This window comes from Barbus barbus, assembly GCF_936440315.1.
Source record: "Barbus barbus genome assembly, chromosome: 3".
NCBI classification, from domain to species: domain Eukaryota; kingdom Metazoa; phylum Chordata; class Actinopteri; order Cypriniformes; family Cyprinidae; genus Barbus; species Barbus barbus.
The window spans coordinates 42,494,723-42,515,039 of NC_136731.1; the positions used below are offsets into that span (position 1 = coordinate 42,494,723).

The 20,317-nt window shown below is 37.1% G+C and overlaps 1 protein-coding gene across 2 annotated transcripts; it reads left to right on the forward strand.

The window, feature by feature from the left end:
- The first annotated feature begins 829 nt into the window (after positions 1-829).
- Positions 830-13,689, forward strand: mcoln1b (mucolipin TRP cation channel 1b). 2 transcript variants are annotated; one of them, XM_079387357.1, is made up of 14 exons: positions 830-1,049; positions 2,056-2,306; positions 2,864-3,031; positions 4,812-4,968; positions 6,001-6,082; positions 8,926-9,022; positions 9,690-9,789; positions 9,872-9,978; positions 10,126-10,275; positions 10,355-10,456; positions 11,100-11,222; positions 11,313-11,519; positions 12,099-12,259; positions 12,938-13,687. In XM_079387357.1, exons 1-13 carry the CDS (start codon positions 1,007-1,009, stop codon positions 12,228-12,230), a joined length of 1,719 nt encoding a protein of 572 aa, XP_079243483.1. In that variant the 5' UTR covers positions 830-1,006; the 3' UTR covers positions 12,231-12,259; positions 12,938-13,687. The 2 variants fall into 2 exon arrangements, with proteins under 2 accessions (XP_079243483.1, XP_079243482.1); XM_079387356.1 differs by having other exon boundaries at positions 863-1,049; positions 12,099-13,689.
- The last annotated feature ends 6,628 nt before the right edge of the window (positions 13,690-20,317 follow it).

Below are 20,317 nucleotides of genomic sequence, written 5' to 3' on the forward strand. Positions count from 1 at the left end.
GAAACACGTGAGTATAAACGCATAGCTCATTAATATTCATTACGCAATGTGACGTTCACCACTTGGGAGGGACTTAGCTGGCAAAATCTATCTATCTATCTATCTATCTATCTATCTTGAAAATAATAAATAAATAAAATAAATAATTAATCTTGAAAATACAGTGGGGTCCAATTATTATTTTTACGAATAATCCGATAAATGTAAATGGATCTCGTTGATCATGTGACCTTTTGTCCAGTTTTTCAGAATAATTATTTTCATTGAAGCTGAAGATTGTATTCTCAATTTATGCTGGAGAGCAATATGATCATCAGTAGCTCTCGAGCTGCTGTCATTAAGACAGCATCAAAAGAGTCACGCTAAATAATTAGACACCCTTAAAATCATGCACATTTTTGATTAAACTTTTCACTAAAATGCCGAATTTTTTAAATTAGATTCTAGAATGCATTTAGATTTTGTATTATTTTAGAAAAATACAAACCAGAACTTTTAACTTTATTATTATTATTATTATTTAAATCTGGGATAGTCTACCAAACTCTTAAAATAATTTAATATTGCATTTGTTTGTTCCTCAATCTTGACTCTATGGTTACAGTCTGTGTAATTGTATACAATAAATCAAACATTGAAAAATAAAGAAAGTGAGGAATCTGCGTTGAAAATCAACCAATGAAACCGGCATTTGTCCTCATTTGAACACAACACATGAGTGTTTTCAAAATAAAATGTAACTTTTTTATATTACCTTTCTATTGTAATAAAGATACGTAACTGTCTTTTTCATATGCATACAGCATTATGCATGCTGCGTGTTTGCTGCGGGACTTTTATTTTGACAGCGCGCTTGCGGTCAGATGTTTGTGTTGTTTTCTCTGCTCGTGCTCAGTCTGCAGCGATGCGCGTCATCAAAGGCTGTTTCTGTTTCATAAACCCATCGATCACAATATTATCGTGATTTATCCAGCGATATCTGTTTTTGCTCATCGATGGTCGTAAAATGGCGAGCTCTTTCTCCAGACCTTCAGCTCAAGGAGGCACAGGTTTGATATTATATTATAAATCTGCGTTATTTTGTTTATATCTCACTGAAATTATGATGACAGATGTGTGTCTTTTTGGATATTAATGTGTGTGAGGTTACATTATCAGGTCTATCTTATATAACTAGCCTGACTGACAGCAGGTTCATTTATAATCCAAACATTTAAGGCTGTCAAACTATTCAGTGTCACGTGGTTATAATGCTTAATAATACCATATTTAATAATGCTAGACAATAAATGTCCACGTAAATCCCCTAATTAAAAATATATTTCATTAATCTACGTTTAACACATATCCTATAAATAATTTTAATCATATCTCCATGGTAACAGGAGTTTCGTCAAAATACCGTTATAAAACTATGTAATAGTAGCTATGTTAATGAGGCAGAAATAAAGGTCACCATTGTAATTTGTAAAGTTGTAACTTTTTTAAGTTGACGACATTCAAATCTGTGTTTCTCAAACTTTTTACACCAAGCACCACCTCAGAAAACATTTACATTTAGTTATTTAGCAGACGCTTTTATCCAAAGCAACTTACAAAAGAGGACAATGAAAGCAATCAAAATCAACAAAAAAGCAATATTTGGCTCTTCAAGTACCACCATAATGACTAATATTAAAATATAGTAACGTAGTAGACCTAATTATTCAGCTACAGCTCAAAAACAAGGCAGTTTTACTCCTAATAAGGATATTTATTATTGTAGACCCGTTTAAACATTGTAAATACAGTTTAAACATCAACACTGCACTGTGCTTACATACAGGTAAATAAAATCTGAAATGAATAAATTAAAATGCACTGTACCTAATGTACTTAAAATGTACAGTACTTGAGCAAAAAAAATTAACACAGGTATCATTTAGCCACCTTGCAGACCTTTTAAAAGTGTTTTAACATTAATTTATATTTAATTCAGTGATTCCTCTGCGTACCACACTTTGAGAATCAGTGCACTAATTCATCCTCCTCGTTCATCTGTGTGTGTCTCCTCAGAGACGGAGCGTCTGCTGGCCCCTGTCATGGGATACGGCTCCGGCGACCTGAACGGCGGGTGTCATCGCAGCCCTCCCGCCCTGGACGTGAGCACGCCGGGGTCACGGCTGCGGGCCGAGGAAGAGGAGGAGGCCCTGAGGAGGAAGCTGAAGTACTTCTTCATGAGCCCGTGTGATAAATACCACGCCAAAGGCCGCAAACCCTTCAAACTGGCCCTTCAGCTGCTCAAGATCATCATAGTCACTGTACAGGTCCATAAAACCACCCACCTCATTATTCCTCATTTAGCACTCATCCAAAGTGACATAGGCCACTCGTTAATACCTGAACTCACTCGTCATTTACTGAGATTTTTCACACTATGTTACTGTTTAACTGTTGTGAAATCATGCAGCATCATGTAACATATAAAAACTAGTGCTGTCACATCCAAAATAAGTTTTTGTTTACATAATATGTGTATGTGTACTGTGTATATTTATTATGCATATATAAATACAAACTCATGCATGTGCATATTTAAGAAAATATGTTTATATTAAATATATTTCTATATAATATAAAATATAATCATAAATGTATATACATGTATTTTTTTTCTAAATATATAATGCATGTGTGTGTATTTATATATACATAATAAACTAAATACACATACTTTTATTTTGGATGTGATTAATCGCGATTAATCGTTTGACAGCACTAATAAAAACACCTTTAAATGCATATAATTCATATTTTTCAATATATTTGAATATGTTAAGCTTCTGCATGTATTAATGGCTCTGTCTGTCTCTGTCTGTGTCAGCTGGTGCTGTTTGGTCTCAGTAATCAGATGGTGGTGGCGTTTAAGGAGGAGAACACAGACTCCTTCAGGCATCTGTTCCTCAGAGACTATGTGGATGGTTCGGAGGAGCCGCTGTGTATCCACACGCAGAGAGACGTCTACGATCACATTAAGTATGCCATAGAGCAGGTACTGACCCGCAGATTTATATATATTTATACTTTTATTATTCACGGATGCATTAAATCAGTCAGAAGTGACAGTAAGACATTTATAATGTTGTAAAAGATTTCTATTTCAAATAAATTCTGCTCTTGTGAACTTTCTATTCATCAGAGAATCCTGAAAAATAAAATGTATCACAGTTTCCACAAATATATGATGCAGCAACTGTTTTCAACATCAGAAATGTTTCTTGAGCAGCAAATCAGCATATTTTAGACTGATTCGCGAAGGATCATGTGACTGAAAACTGGAGTAATGAAGCTGAAAATTCAGCATTACATCACAGAAATAAATTACATTTTAAAATAAGTTCACGTAGAAAACAATTACATTAAATTGTAATAATATTTCTTTATTTTCTACGATATTTTTTTTGGTGAGCAGAGGTGGCTTTTCTCAAAAACACCATTAAACTCCATTAACACTCTAAACTGCTAGTGTAGCCTAATAAATAATTCAATTATTTGAATAATTTGAACTCACTAAAGACGTTATATTGATTGCTACAGTCAGTGTTGTTTCAGTAATAGTTGGCTAAACAGAGGATGTGAGCAACATTGGCACATCAGATGAATGTTGAAACACTGACCTTCATGTCAGAACTCTGAGCAGCAATAAAGAAAGTGATTATTTATGCGGCTTTATCTGTTTATTTTAGGATTATTGTCTCAAATCAGTGTTAGCGTAAGGCTTACTGCATACTGTACAGTAAATACTGAATACTGCCTACACTTTTAAACAAATATTTCACTAAGAAGTATGCAATGTAGTATCTCAGACAGTGTGTTCAATGCACACAGTAAATTCACATACTATGAATATATACTAGATACTATACTAGAATACATCCAGTACTGGGTAGTAACTGATTACTTGTAATATGTATTACATAATCAGATTCCAAAAATGTACTTATAATTAGATTATATTACACTTATGTTATATTACACTTATTTTTCATTGAATGCATAATTACATGTTATTTACACAATAGCACAATATGAACATTTTTACTATTCAAGTGTTTTATTTTAATTGTTTTTATTTCAAAACGAGTTAATTAGTTTCATTTCACATTTGCATGATTTCATAAACTTGCAAACCACTTGCAGTTCTTTCACGAACCCCGGTTTGGGAAACACTGGAGTAATGTAGTGTTTAATACAATTCATGATGTTGGTATGAATAGGTTTCTTATGAGTTGGGTCAAAAGTAATCAAAAAGTAGTCCGAATACATATGTGTAATCCAATAGATTACATTTCAAACTACAATTTCCGTCATGTATTTTGTAATCAGTACTGGACTACAGTCAGTAAATAATCTGGTCTCACTTGATTTTGATAGTCCACTTTAGACATTCTACTAACTATAAGTAACTTTGTAACTACATGTCAACTAATTCTCATTAATTTGCAACTACATGTCTACTAACTCTCAGTAGGGTAGGTTTAGGGTTAGTAGAAGTTGACATACTTTAGTTTCTCATAGTCAGTATGTTGTATGTTGTGGACCCATGAAAATAAAGTGTTAGAAGATATTAAGCAGACAGTCTACTAATACTCGAATGACTGCTAGTTGACATGTAGTTGCAAAGTTACTCACTGTTAGTAGAATTTCTAAAGTGGACTATTGAAATAAAGTGTTACCAATAATCTCGCCAGGTCTGTGTGTTCTGTAGAGACAGTATGCCAGCAGTAGTTCATCTGTCTCTCTCTCTCTGTGTGTTTCTGTCTGTCGGTCAGTATCTAGCTCTGCCGCAGAAGTCGGTGGGAAGGTATGCGTATGTTCAAGGTTCAGCTCTGAACGACAGCGCCCTCTATCTGTGCCAGCGCTACTACAGGAAGGGCACCATCGACCCAGTTAACGACACGTTTGACATCGACCCTCATGTCGTCACTGGTGGGCAGAAAATCCATTTTTGTACATAACTCTGATTTTAAAACATAGAGAGTCGTCACTCTGTCTGTTGCTTACACTTTTTTTAGTTTGACGTTAGCAAGCACATAAATATGCAAGACACGCAAATATTAGAGAGAAGAGGGCATTATTAATTATATTGAACTATTTTAGTGGATGTATTTCATTATTGGGTGGAATATAGATTTGTTAAAGGCAGCTTGAACTCGGAATTGACACCAGTTGTTTTCGTGATGTATGTTACTGTTTATACTGTGAGCGATTCATCTGTGCGTTATTCTTTTATTGATTTAGTGTTTTGTAATCTTGCAATCTTTAATTAAAATGTAATATTGCATTCAGATCTGTATCATAATATTTTTCTTACCAATATATTTTTTATTGTTTTAAGCATAAATACAGTTTAAGTTTGTTTTCTGAAAAATGTAAGTAATTTTGCTTCTCAAGTGAATTTCTTTGTAGACAGAAGTGTCAAGTAAGAAAATAGTTTTCTGCAGTGCTCCATCCCTGCTTACAGTGCTAATTTTTACAATGCATTCACTAAACGATTGAGAAAATGTTCAACAATGCCACAATACGGTAGTAAATTTGGACGCAACTTCCATTTCATGTCAAGTTTTTAATTTCTTTAGACTCGTGCACCATCTCGGTTAAATTAAACTGAATTCTGGGATTGTCTTCTCCACAAAGGATACACATGACACTGCCTTATAATCATCTATAATAACTATAATCAAACCAATCTATCTGAGAGCGCAGAATAAATATGCTGGAATAGTGTTCAACATTAGCAATGATTCCTGCAGATGCTCCCTAAGAAGTCGTCTTCTTTCTGTTCTACGAACTCAAACTGAAGTTCTAAACGGTCTAAATTCTACAGAATCTGTGTTCTGATTCCACTGTTGCCTGGCAACACAAAGCCGCTGTCCGTTTGAATCATCGGTGATTATAATTGAGGCATTTTCAATCAGAGTGCTTTTGTTCTCTGTTTCTGTTTTTTGTGTGTTGCTTTAGACTGTATCGGAGTGAATCCACCACCAGACCCCTCGAATCCACTGCAAAACCACTACAAGAACATCACCCTCAATTTCCAAAAGTGAGATTCACACACACACGTTAATATACATGTATAATATACAGGGTTCCCACGGGTTATGGAATTTCTGGAATATCATGGAATTTTAAAAGGTCTATTCCAGACATTGAAAGTCAGGGAATTTTATATATGTTTTGTCCAAGTCATGGAATATCAGGGATTTTTGTTCGTCAACTCCATTCAGTACTTGCGCGCTGTGACCTTTGTAAACAGCGTGTACAGACAGCAGCGTCTCGGACACGTGCGAGCCCTGAATTGAGTTTCTCACACTCATTGTGTGTGTGTGTTCGCGCATGTGTCTGTCATTGTGTCTAGGGTTGGGGAAGGAAGCATACAACTGAAATAGCATCATAATAGATTGATAACAGATATAAGTAGTGTAAAAAATAAAAAATAAAATAATAATAATAACTAATAATAATAGTAATAATAAAGACAACTAATGTTATTAGCAACAGTAATAACCATAATAATATTAATCATAATGATAATAATACTAATTTTAATAATAATAATAATGATTTCATCAAAACTGGGAGAGGGTGGAGGACAATGAAGAGGGCAAGTAAAAATAATAATATTAATAATATTAGTTGTGAATTTTAAATTGATGTTTAATAATGGGGGGGGGGGGGGGGGGGGGTTGTGCCTCCGATCCCCCCGTGGCTACGACATATCAGAACGTAACGCCCCAGCAAATGTCACGGGCCAGGGAAGGATGCTGCTGGGCAACAGGGCCCAAAGCAACCCCCCCATCTCCCATCTCCCCTCTCCCCAAACATCAGCCATCCCCGGCCACTGCCTACATGCCACACTTATATATTTATTTATTTATTTATGTTTTTAATGTGTAGATGTGTATATGTCTTTGGTCATGTTTATGTCTCAGCTACTTTGTGATGTATTAAAACAGTGAGACGTATGGTGCAGCCTAGGCCAGAGACCCAGCCCACCCACACGGCACACTTATATATATATAATTATATATATATATTTAATTTTATCTTGATCTGCGTCTGATAGATGTGTTTCTTGCAAAAGGCATATGTCTGCTTGTAGTTTGTTTAAATGGTTCAAGACTTTGACCTTCTTTGCATGAGAACCAATTCCACCAACATTCCAGGTTAGAAAACTGATAGAAGACATGTTATGGAAAGGAAATGAATATTACTGTATGAATGTATGAGTGCCGTGCATGTATAGGTGTGAGTGTATATATTTATGGAGTTATGACTGTATGTACATGTGTGTGCATAACATGTTAGTAATGTTGTTGGCAGACGAACAAAACTGAAGAAACACAAATGACAGTGTGTATGAAGCAGAACAACAACAACAGCAGCAATACAAGGAACATTAGATACTGACACAGCGTGAAACAATGATATTATGTTGAGACCAAGGTGCAACATGAGACCTAATTTCATGACTTAAAATGTGGTAAAGAGAGAGAGAGAGGAGCTGGGGAGCAAGGTAAAGGTGATCTATTTTTAAATTCATGAACAACGCTTATTTATTCGGTATTGAGAGTGAAGAGTTCAGAAGAGCCAGGGAGTAATGTCTTTATCACGGTATAACTGTCCATTTATGTAAAGTTTGTCCGCAGAGATAGTTGCCTTTTTTCCTTTATTCATTATTTTTTTCGGATTGGGAAGAGATGTTTTCGACGCTCGAGAATGTCCTTTGGATATTGATCGTTGAGTCTGTAGTTTGTGCTTTGAGTTGTCTGCCTTGCCTCTGAACCAGTTCTTTTTGTTTATAATGTTTGAATTTTGTGATGATTGGACGAGGATTGCTGTTGTTTTGGGATCTGATCCGATGCACGCGGTGGAAAGTGATATCCTGTACAGTTTCAGATGGTAATTTCAGCTGTTTTATCATGAAGTACTTAAGTGATTTTTCGGGGTCGTCTGGGGTTTGTTCCGGAGTGCCTGTGAAGACCAGATTGTCCCTCGATGCTTCGTGATTGTACGTCCAGAATGCTCTCTTTCATGGTTTTGTTTTGTGTGACAGCGGAGGTGAGTTGAGCGGTAAGAGAGTGAACGGAGTCCTTTAAAAAAATATTTTCTTTGGTGAGAGTGTCTATCTGTTCTTGACTGAATTCTGTGCCGTAGTTCTTGAATGTCCTTGTGTATTACTTCTATTAGCGCGATCCTTGCATCAAGAATGTTGCTTACCTCTGTGCAGCATGGTGGTTTAGAGTCTGGGCAGGGTCTGTTGGAGTTTGGAGTGAGATTGCCTTTACTTTTTGTAAAGCTGGACTTTTTATCCTTGTTCATGGTGCTGTAGAGTCTGTTGTAATGTGTGTCGATGTATTCCTCAAGGTAATCCAGGTTGCAAAGCGTTATAGTCCAGTTTTGAAACTGAAAAAATAAATAAATGAATGAAGTTGTTTAAGGTTGTAGTCTAGCAGCGGGGAGCCGTGCATCTTAGATCAGCCATCCGAGAAAATCACCTTTAAACTTGTCCAAATGAAGTCCTATCAAAAATCTAGTTTTTATATATTTAGAGTAAGAAGTTTACAAAATATCTTCATAGAACATGATATTTATTTAATATCCTAATGATTTTTGGCATAAAAGAAAAATCGATCATTTTAATCCTGATTAATGTATTGTTGGCTATTGCTACAAATATACCTGTGCTACGTATGACTGCTTTTGCGCTCCAGGGTCAGGTAAAAAGGTGGTTTAACTCAATTTCAGGGCCAGAGTAACTGTAGCTCAGTAGCACACACACACACATACATACACACAAACTGATCGCTGATCAGTGTAAATGTGCCGTTTTTTGCGTAATCGTTGCTCAAGTTCCTCTCTGAGTGTCTTTCTGTCTCTCCTCAGGTTGATTAATGTGACGATCCAGTTTCAGCTGAAGGCGATAAACATCCAGACGATTATCAATAATGAGATTCCTGACTGCTACACCTTCTCCATCACCGTACGTGCAGATTTCACAGCACACTAAACTCAATTTACTAAATCAAATAACGTTTCATCAAATTATATTGTCATTCTAAAGTTTGGAATCTTTATGATTTTTTATGTTTTTTGAAAGAAGTCTCTGTCATCTGCTCAACAAAATTGCATTTATTTGTTCAAAAATAAAGTAATAACTGTGAAAAATTATTATATGGCAGACAAGCCAGAAGAGCATTGCAGTAGTCCAGTCTAGAAACGACAAGGGCCTGGACAAGAAGTTGTGCAGCATGCTTTGTCAGAAAGGGCCTGATCTTTCTGATGTTGTGTAGTGCAAACCTGCAGGATCAAGCAGTCTTTGCAATGTGCTCTTTGATTATATTTTAAAATAACTGTTTCTATCTGACTATATTGTAAAAAGACAGTTATTCTTGTGATCAAAGCTGAATTTTCAGCATCATTACTCCAGTCTTCAGTGTCACATGATCCTTCAGAAATCAGTCTAATATGCTGATTTGCTGCTCAGAAACACATTTCTGATTATTATCAATGTTGAGAACAGCTGTGTGTTATTTTTGAACAAATAAATGTGGCGGTGGTGAGCAGGAAACACTTGCTGACCTCAGACGTTTGAACAGGGTGTTATATTATGGAATAGGATTGTCATGTTTAAGGCACCTGTGTTTCAGATCCTGTTTGATAATAAGGCTCACAGTGGTAAAGTGAAGCTGAGTTTGCTCAACGAGGCGTCCATTAAAGAGTGCAGAGACACCAATGTGTCGGGACACGGTGAGACGACGGTGAGCGCTCATTTGTCTCTCTGTGATCCTGCTGAAGCTGAACCTGTCTCTGTGTCTGTTTCTGTGTCCAGCGTACAGTTACGCGCGCCTGGCGTTCGATGTGTTGGTGGCGGTGGTCTGCGGTCTGTCTCTGGTGTTGTGCGGACGCTCCATCCTCAGAGGATTCATCCTGCAGCAAGTAGGGCCCTTTTAAACCACAAAACATGAATCCAGTATGTTCTGCATGTCACGTGACATTTAAAACGGATGCTGGGAAAAAAAAATCTACTGATTTCATAGGGCCCTGCCTGAGTTGTGTTAATTGATGTATCGGTTGTGTTGGCAGGAGTTAGTGTGTTATTTCCGTCAGTCTCTCGGCCGGTCGGTGAGTTGCGGCGACCGTCTGGAGTTCATCAACGGCTGGTATCTGCTGCTCATCATCAGCGACATCCTCACCATCATCGCCTCCTTCATCAAGATCGCCATCGAGACCAAGGTGACACACACACACGCACTTACCCTCGAGTGCTGGAGATCCCGCTGTGAGCTGATTGGTGCTTGTGTTTGTGCTGCAGAACCTGTCGTCGTATGACGTCTGCAGCATTTTGATGGGAACCTCCACCCTGCTGGTGTGGGTCGGCGTGTTACGATACTTCAGCTTCTTTCAGAAATACAACGTCAGTTTATGCGTTTATTCCTCGATTATAGATATGATTATCATTTTTAATTAATGTTTTGAATTATTTATTTCTGTATTTTTAGTTTTCAGTTTAGTTAGTGATTGCAATTTTGTTGTTTTTGTCATTTAGTAGCTTATATTTATTTTGTATATGCCAATACAGTTTTTATTCATTTTTATTTCAATTTTAGTTTGTACATCGTTACTAAAATAAAATCAGAAATGTTGCCTTGACAACAAGCTGAAATAAAATATATTATTTATTTATTTGTACATTTTCAAGTATTTCAGAAGTTTCCATTACAGAAAAAATGTAAACAGCATGTCAACATGACTTTACATAAAGAAAGGGGATCAGGATAAAACTAAGAAGCTATCGAAATAAGATACAAACATTACCCCCCCCCCCCCCCCCCCCCCACACACACACACCCACCCCTCCTTAAAATATATTTAATTTCAAGCATTGATTGTAGTTTTTGTTTTCTCCTGATTTTGTCTTGAAATACAACATGATATTTTTGACAGGCTTTGCTTCTCTGTTTTCTAATAACTATGGATCTCTGGAAATATTGCAAATATTACCAAGATATTAACATAGCAAATGTTCAGATGATGTGAATTGTCTGACCTGTCGTCAGATTCTGATCGTGACGCTAAGAGCTGCGTTTCCAAGCGTGATCCGGTTCTGCTGCTGCGTTGCTGCCATTTACATGGGCTACTGCTTCTGCGGCTGGATCGTCCTGGGACCCTACCACACTAAGGTATGTAATATTTCAATATTATATTACCACGCTAAAGTATGCTATATTTCTTTACTAACATGTCCATGTCTTCTGATCTCTGTCGCTCAGTTCCGCTCTCTCTCTACGGTGTCCGAGTGTCTGTTTTCTCTCATTAACGGAGACGACATGTTTGCCACGTTCTCGGAGCTGGAGCAGAGCGGGACGCTGGTGTGGGTGTTCAGTCAGCTCTATCTCTACACCTTCATCTCGCTCTTCATCTACATGGTGCTGTCGCTCTTCATCGCACTCATCACCGGAGCCTACGACACCATCACCGTGAGTCCAGCTAACTAAACTAAACTATTGCAGATGCGTCTGCGTGCTTGGAGCGGTCCAATGAGGAATCTACTCATATATATCTATGGGTACAGCAAGGAATGAGAGTATAGTTCCTAGCCATATCGGCCTAGAAAAAAGCAACTTTTCATTTTCGGTCGGTTTTAGTACACGGTGAAACTACAGAAGAGTCAAGCTTTAAATAAGAAAATTATTTTCTTATGGTCATTTTTGAGCGAGATGCTAATGGTCTAATCTGATTCAATGATTTATGCTAAGCTAAGCTAAAAGTGCTAACGCCAGACCCAGAGATCGGCTGAATGGATTCAAAAACTCAAGTGTTTAACTCTAGGGGAGTTGGAAAAAAAAAAAAGTGGAGTGTTCCTTTAATGGTGAGATTAAAAAGTCGCAATTGCTGTCTTAATTTATTTTTATTCTGTGTTAGAAACAGGATTCCACGTGCTTTTTAAGATAGCATGTCTACCTAAAACAATTAAAAAGTTTAAAATCGCCTGACAGAAATGTAAATGTTGCTGTCTTTGATTTGGTTTTCTCTCTTTATGTGTGTTTTGTGTCCAGCAACAAACCCAGGACGTGTCGCAGGTGTCCGAACTGCACCGGTTCATCGCCGAATGCACCGACACACCGACCTCCGGAAACTTCCGCAGCCCAGAACCGTCCACATGCTCGCTCTTCTGCTGCTTCAACTAGAGAGACTGTGTTTGTGAAGGGGATTCTGGGTAACACTTCTCTCACACAAGGGAAAGGAGGGAACACACGCTTCTTTGTTTGTTTGTTTACGGGTCGTAGCTGCACTAATAGAGCATCTGAGCATGCAGCTTTTACATGCGTAATTAATGAGCTGAATGTGTTTTGCGTATTGCGCCCTCTAGAGGAAAATAACACATGAACACAAACCGAAACAACATAATATTTCAGGTGAATCTCAAGACCAAAGTTCACATTTCACCATAAAATGGAAAGCAAACAATAAGAATTATATTTTGCTTAAAGAAAACAAAGCTGACCATTATGATATTTTACATTTTATTTTTAGGTTGAAATATGACCTGCACATTTTCTTGACTTTTTTTTTGTGAGATTCGCCTGATTATTTTTATTCCGTTCGCAGCTGGTTTTTTTTATGATTTTAGGCTTTTTCTCCTTTTTAGAGAATCTTTTTTTAATACGATTTTCTGTGTATATATTACATACTCCTTATGTTTCATATGCATGTTATGATATTAGTGCTTTGTCGGCAGAGGAGTGTCATATGGATGATAATGTCTCTAGTCAGTGCTTTGTTTGAGATGTTTCTCCACACGAGACCGAATGTCTGTGTGTTTAACAGGAAGCTTGCAGGTTTATTTTGTCATTAATATTAATGTGGATGTCCCTGGTGCATTTGCTCCTTTCAGACACACACACGCACACTGATGTTTGAGAAGCCTTGGGCATCTTGAGAGCTTTTCTCTGCATTGACACACGGGTCAGTCCATCAGGGAGTTACTCGACTGACACAGAGATGCTTTGATTGATTACTAATGAGGGGCCGGACACCAGCTGAATGCAGGACTGAAGGGGAACGTTTCCAATGCATCATTCTGATTACTGTGTGTTATTTATGAGCTCTCGGTGTATTATATTTATGATGTTAGTCATGGACTTTCAGCTTGGGGCAGTTTAATATCAGATCTGATTTCATCTAGTGCTCTGAAACTGAGAGAATCTGATTAGATTTGTTGTTTTTGTGGTGAGGAGGACAGCGGCTTTGCTTTTATGTAATTGTTTCTTACCCAGAATGCCTTTTTGGTGTAGTTTCATGACATTGAGTTGAATTTGGAAGATGTTTTAATGAGATGTGTGATTTAAAGTACTTGAAATGCTGTTTTAGTTTAATATTTTAATTCATTGTGTCTAACTGTAAGCTGAGTTTGGTTTTTTGTTCATGCGTTTTTTTAACAAAGGGAATATTTGTTTTTTTACAATGCACAATTTTGCACTTTTTTAAGTTGGTAATTTATTTGGAGAGATTATTCTGAATGTGTATACTCTCCGTTAAAATGGTTCATATGAATGCTCTTCATTATGATCATAAATACAGACACGTTTCAACACAAATCTCAGCTCTTAAAGTCAAAATAAAATACATCTGTGAATGTCAACATCAAACATTTGGCCTTTTTGTTTTGTGGACTGAATCACTGAAGCTTTTTCTGCCCGTGTGTCTACAATTAATCTTCAAATGTTTTAATTTCCTGAAATATAACAATATAATGATAATATACAATATTAACCTAAACAAAAATAGCAATACAATACTGGTGATGATCTTAAAAACACAGCCTATTCTTAAGAATTTCTCCTTTTGTGTTTCTTGGAAGAATGAAGATCAGACAGGTTTGGAACGACAAGATAGTAAGCAAATAATTTTGTTTTCACAATTTTGAGTGGACTTTAAAGCATTGTGTGCAGCCCTTCCAAAAGAACAGCGTAATGCATGTTAGAGCTTGGCATAAAGAAAAACATATCACATTTCCCATGCCATTTAAAGACGTTGAAATCAGGCTTTGGCAATCCTGTTGTTTCAAAGACAAAAAGCAGATGTGTGTAAATTAAAATAAGAAAAACCTTGATTTTTAGCTGGTTTAACTTGTTTAGACTTCTTTTAAATAAATGCATTTTCAGGAGATATAGCATCTCTTTTACATCTTGCAATACTATCTTTTTGTCATAATTCTTATTCTTAAATGTGCAATTCTGACTTTTTCTCAGAATTCTGAATTTACATGTTCTAATTCTGATGACTTTTTCTTTGAATTCTGAGTTTATATCTCACAATTCTTACTTTTTTCTCCAATTTCTGAAATTACATCTCCCAATTTTGACTTTTCTTTCTTGCAATTCTGAGTTTTGTTGTTGTTGTTGTTTTTTTTCTCAGAATTCATCATTTTCATCTGAGGCCCCCGTTTACACTAGTACGTTTTTGTTTTAAAACGCATAACGTTTGCTACGGATACGCCTATCGTTTACACCAGAGGTCTTCAACCCTGTTCCTGGGGACCCACTATCCTGAGGAGTTTAGCTACAACCCTAATCAAACACACCTGAAGCGGTCAATAAAGCTCCTCAAGACTGCTTGAAAATTGCAGGCAGGTGTGCTGAAGCCGGTTGGAAATAAACTTTCCAGGAGAGTGGGTCCCCAGGAGCACGGTTGAAGACCTCTGGTTTACACTACTCCTGTGTTTTCAAGGTCGAAAACAAGTTGCAGACACCGTTTTAGTTTGAAAACTCTGGGTTTGCATTTCAGTGTAAACGGACCAAACCCTTGACGGCCATGTAAACAATAGCAGCATGCTCATTATTGTACCCATAGATATGGGTAGATTCCCCATTCGACCGCTCCAAGCACGCAGACATGTCCGTTTATTCTAACTTTTTTTCTCGTCATTCTGAGTATTTGTTTCTGTTGTTGTTGTTTTTTTTCTTAGTGAGTTTTTGTTAAGACATTCTGTGTTTTCCCTTCCAAATTCAATTTTTTTTAGTCTCATAATTCATCAGAATTTAGATTTTTCATCTTTTAAATTCTGACTTTTTGTTCTTGGTATTCTAAGAAAAAACGTGCAATTCCAATATTTATACAGGCAATTCTGAAAAAAAAAAGGTTAGAATTGTGAGATTACCTTTTTATTATATTATAACTCTGTGGCAGAGATGAGCTTCCATACCCCTGGTTGAGATTTACTGATCTAATTTGTACATAAAGTGAGTGCACTGACACGGATGGTCCAATAGATGGAGCAGTGAACATCATGAGATGTGGCTCTGCTGTGCTTCATTTACTAAACGTCTGGAGAGAGAAAGGAGACTGCAGATGGAGGAAGGGCTGTGAATCAAGAGCCAGACTACTGAAGAAAACAGACACAATAAAAATGGCATTGATAAATGAAAACTGGCAAACCATTCAAATGCCTCTGCACTTCAATCGCAACACGAGCGCCAAGAACACAGATCTACATTTCAAATACAGACACAGACTGAGTTATCAAAGGCAAAACCACACCTTCACAACACAAACACAAGAACATTATTTGGCATTTGAGAAGATAACCTAACTTTCTCATGGTGGGAGAAATGACACTTAAGATGCTGTGGATGCGTGGTGTAATCAGATGTGTCAGTGGGACACAAGTGTCATCCGGTTCTCTTAACGCTCGCATGCATTATTCAGTGCAGGATGGAGCCACAGGAAGCACAATCCACCATCAGATGGACTGATAGACTGAAGACTCGAGCCCAAGGGAGAGAAGAGAGCGCAGTTCCTCCATATCCTGCATTAAAGGTGGCCTGTTACCTGTCAGTCTGTCACCTGAGGCCTGAATATTTCATGCATACGCCGTTTGTTCCAGGCGTTTTACTGTGCTCATGTAGAGCGATGTTGAAGAGGCTTTTAAAAGCAGGTGAAGGACCTTAACAAAGAACGGACCAAAATTCATCCAAGTGAAAACCAGCCCAGTTTTCTCAGCATTACTGTCCTCGCTCCTAAAATGAGTCAAAGTGAACTGAATTAATAACTGTTTGAATATTTTTTTTCTTCGTTTTTTTACTTCCAGAAGTTGAATCTGCACAAGAACAACCTGCATTATAAGAGAAAATGCCAGATATAAATGTCACGCATCATTTCAGTCCATGAACGAATAACATCTGTTGAGTTTTTAATATTTTATGATCACATTTTACTGCAAATCACTTTGTTCACAGAATCTCCAGTTGTTTACTATGGGATATACAGTAATTAATTAAATTCAACAATTTATGAGGTGAGGAATTAACAGTATGTAATTCCTTTATAATGTTTTGTAATAAAATGTATATCTTTAAAGCATATTAGGCAGTGTTTTAATTAATATACAATATATATATATATATATACACACTTTTATAAATAATTATTTAAGTACTTTATTAATTTATAATTTACTGTTATTATGAGGTTATTTTAATTCTGCTATTTGTTTAAATATCATTTGCTGATGTTTCGTTTATAAATAAATAATTAATATATAGACAATTTATAGGCTACACAAATGAACCATTAAAACTTTTTTTTTTTTTTTGAACAATATCAATTTACAAACTCAAATAGGGAACAATAAAATGCCAATTACAAAAGATGTACTTTTCCAATCATATCACCATCATACATAAATGTCCATGTGTATATCTCTGCATACAATAACAACATTAACCATTAAAACTGCTAAGATCCTGTTGCTCGCTTGGACAGGAAGCAAAAGTAACCATGAGAGCATAGAGAAGGAGCATTTAAAGTTCCCTGTGTTTTTAAAGTAGGCTACTTTCTCATAAATTAAGTTAATGTTATCTAAAGGCTAATGTACTGAGACAATGTAATAAACGCAGCGGTATAATGGTTTTTAGTCATTATATTTCTGTTCTCGTAATCGTCCTGCTGTAGGAGGCTGTTTCGGGCGTGATGCGTGATGCGTGCGGGTGCTATAAGCTCAATGTGAATCAGGTGCAGTTCCTGTCTCCAAGGTAACCGCGCTGCCGCTCGCATGTGTGAACGCGACCGTGTGTGCGCGCGCGCGCGCGGACATCTCCACCCGTGCAGAAGAGGTGTGTGTGTGTGTGTGTGTGTGTGTGTGTGTATGAATGCCGACACTCCCAGCCCATCTGCGTGTTTGCTTTTTAGCGTGTTTCTGTTTGTTGTTTTTGTTGTTGTTGTTAGGACCTTTCCCTGTTATACATTGAGTTGCCCGATATTTTCACATTATCATAATGAGAAGTGATAATACAGTAACCAGACACTCCCTTGGTTCAAGACGTATCTTCTAGTCTTTTTCACTTTAAGCATGTGGGAGAAAAAAAAAATCAACAGAGTTCTGAGTCATGAGCCAAACCAACCAGCTTATGAATCATTGTGCAAAAAGGTATTTAAAAATTCAGACAAAAAGACAAAGGCTGCGTCCGAAATCGCATACTACTTGTGTAGGTACTACATTTGAATTCAAACGTACTTCTCGACCGTTAAAACAGTACGTTCTATATAGTATGAATGAGGGTAGTATGAATGGAATTCGGACGTACTACATCCGCCATGTTCATGTTGTCACGTGTCATGCGTCGTCACAACAGCGCGAAAATTTAAAGAGCCCACTCTTCAGCAATGTTGCTCATAATTCTTACCGTTTTCATCGCCGTTTTAACGTTGATTGGATCGACAGCTCAGAGGAGGCATAGGTCAGCTTCTCGCAGATCATGCCTTCTTCCACAGCTTATAAAATATTTATCAAATAATGCAAGTATAATCACCAATTTAGCTTGCAAGTTTTACCTCAGAATAAAAAGACACGTCTATGAACACAGTGACAAAGGCTGATTTGGAGCAACGAAATAAAGTAATTTATTGTTATGAATTAATACATATAAAAATACACAGGACAAACAAAAGACACATGAATCAATGAATAAACTTGAATGCATACACATACATACATATAGATAGAGAGAGAGAGAGAATGAATAGAAACAAAAACCTTTTACAGCCGATTCACGAAGTAATCTCATCGATTTATAACGTTTAAACTTGAATAAATCAGCAGTTTACTTTGATTATTTTAAACAAGTGCAGTTTAACCACAATAAACAACGTTTGTCCCTGAGGTACTTGCACTTGAAAACAGCCGCGTCGCCGCCTTCCGCCATTTTTCGAATATGACGCCTCTTCTCGCGTGGCATCATGGGATAGTAAAGTGTTCATTGTATGCCTACTACAGAATTCGGGCGGAAGTAGTAGGTCATCCGGGTAATTCTCGCCTACTGTTTTTCGAATACTATGAATTCGGACATACTACTCGCCTCGCATACTGTTTTTCGCATACTATATAGTAGAGAAGTATGCGATTTCGGACGCAGCCAAAGTGTGTACTTATTTATGAGCATTGCTAATGGCGTAACTGAAATACGGTACAATACAAAACTTTTCAAATGAAGGGATAGTTCACAAAAAAATGAAAGTTACCTCATTATTTACTCACCCTCAAGCCATCCCAGTACATTACTCTTTTTTTTCTTTCAGACGAATACAATCTGAGTTATATTACAAAAATATCCTGGCATTTCCTTTACGATGGCAGTGAATGGCTGTTGAGATTTAGAAGTCCAATAAAGTGCATCTGTCCATCTGTCCATCTCTCCAGGGGTTAATAAAGGCCTTCTGAAGCAAATTAATGCATTTGTGTAAGAAAAATGTCCGTATTTGAAACTTTATAAACAGTAATCTCGTCCTACACGCGTTCGAGAGAGTGGCGTTTCAGCAGATGAGTGTAAGCTCTGGTGGGAACATGCTAGTCTTGTGAGAACCAAGTTTTGTTTACAGCAAAGTAAAACCAGTCTCCTCTTGGCTTATATTGAAATTTAAACTCTTCTCAGCAGAGCTTACACTATGCCTACGTCATCCGCTGGAACGCCACTCTCTTATAAACGCATACGACAGTTAGCAGATGCTAGAGGTTTATATACACAACTCTGATTGCATTCATCTGAAAGAAGAAAGTCATATACACCTATATAGCTTGAGGTTGAGTAAAGGACTAAATAATTATGCAATACTAATTTCTGCCTGGATTATTCACAACCACCATTTAACAATAATGTTTAAAGAATAATGCTGTAGTGAAAATATGCTGGTAATACTTAACACACGCTCATAGTTTTGATTAGAAACATCACATCTGGTCACATATGGATGATCACATATCATCTAGCAGCAGGAGGTCAAATATGTAACTGCATTCAAATCTCAGATCAGATCTAAAATTACCACATACACATATGGTTGTAACTCCACACTCTACACTGAAAATGTATAACCTCCGGTGTGTTGATACTCAAAGATAGTATATTTTCAATATTTTTGACATTTGCATACGATTGTTTCATTTCACCCCCTAATGATAGTTGCACAAAAAATTATCATTGGGCTAATCAACATGCATAATAAATATCTAATAACTGTATCTGTCATAATTAATGTTTCCAGAATAACATTAAAGCGGAAGTATACTGGTAATGCTCGCTTCATGGTCAAAGGCCGTTTTAGAATTAGAATGATTAGCCTAATCATTTTATAGCTCTGGTTATCATTCTTGGTGTGAACAGGCATTTAGTCCATAATTTAAAGTAATACATTTTTAATTAGCTGTGAATCTGAGGAGGATTTGGCTATTAAACACTAACTGTGACTTCTGAAGGAAGTATATGTTAATATGCTATCTATACGCCAAAGTTAGTTCATCTGTGTAGAAAACAAATAGGATTTTACTTCTTCGCTTCTTCGCTTCTGCTCTGAAGTTTCTGGGCTGTTTTTGTTTTAGGGAGTGTTTGTTCCTGTCCTGTTTCTAGCTCAGGCTTGTGTTTCTGTGCGCGTGCCAGTGTTGTCGAGCCGTGTTGCCCAGCTGCAGGGCTGATCGCTGGCATTGGGGGGAAAAACAATCAGATAAATAGCATAGGAAGTGAGTGGCGGCTCAAATGCCCCGCCCCTTCCTGCTGGTTCGGCACCGTCCCTTACCACAAGGGTCAGGATATTTCCTCCCTTTGTGTGCGCTCCTGAAGGAGGCCAAAACGTCCGTCAGCCAACAACAACGTATGAGCACTCGGAGGTCTGGACTCTCTAAAATGTCACCCTTTATTTTGTCTGGATACTCTGTTGTTGCTAAATATGAGGTCATTACGCCACTCCAAAAGCTCTATAGTTGAGTCAAAGTGCGCAATAAATA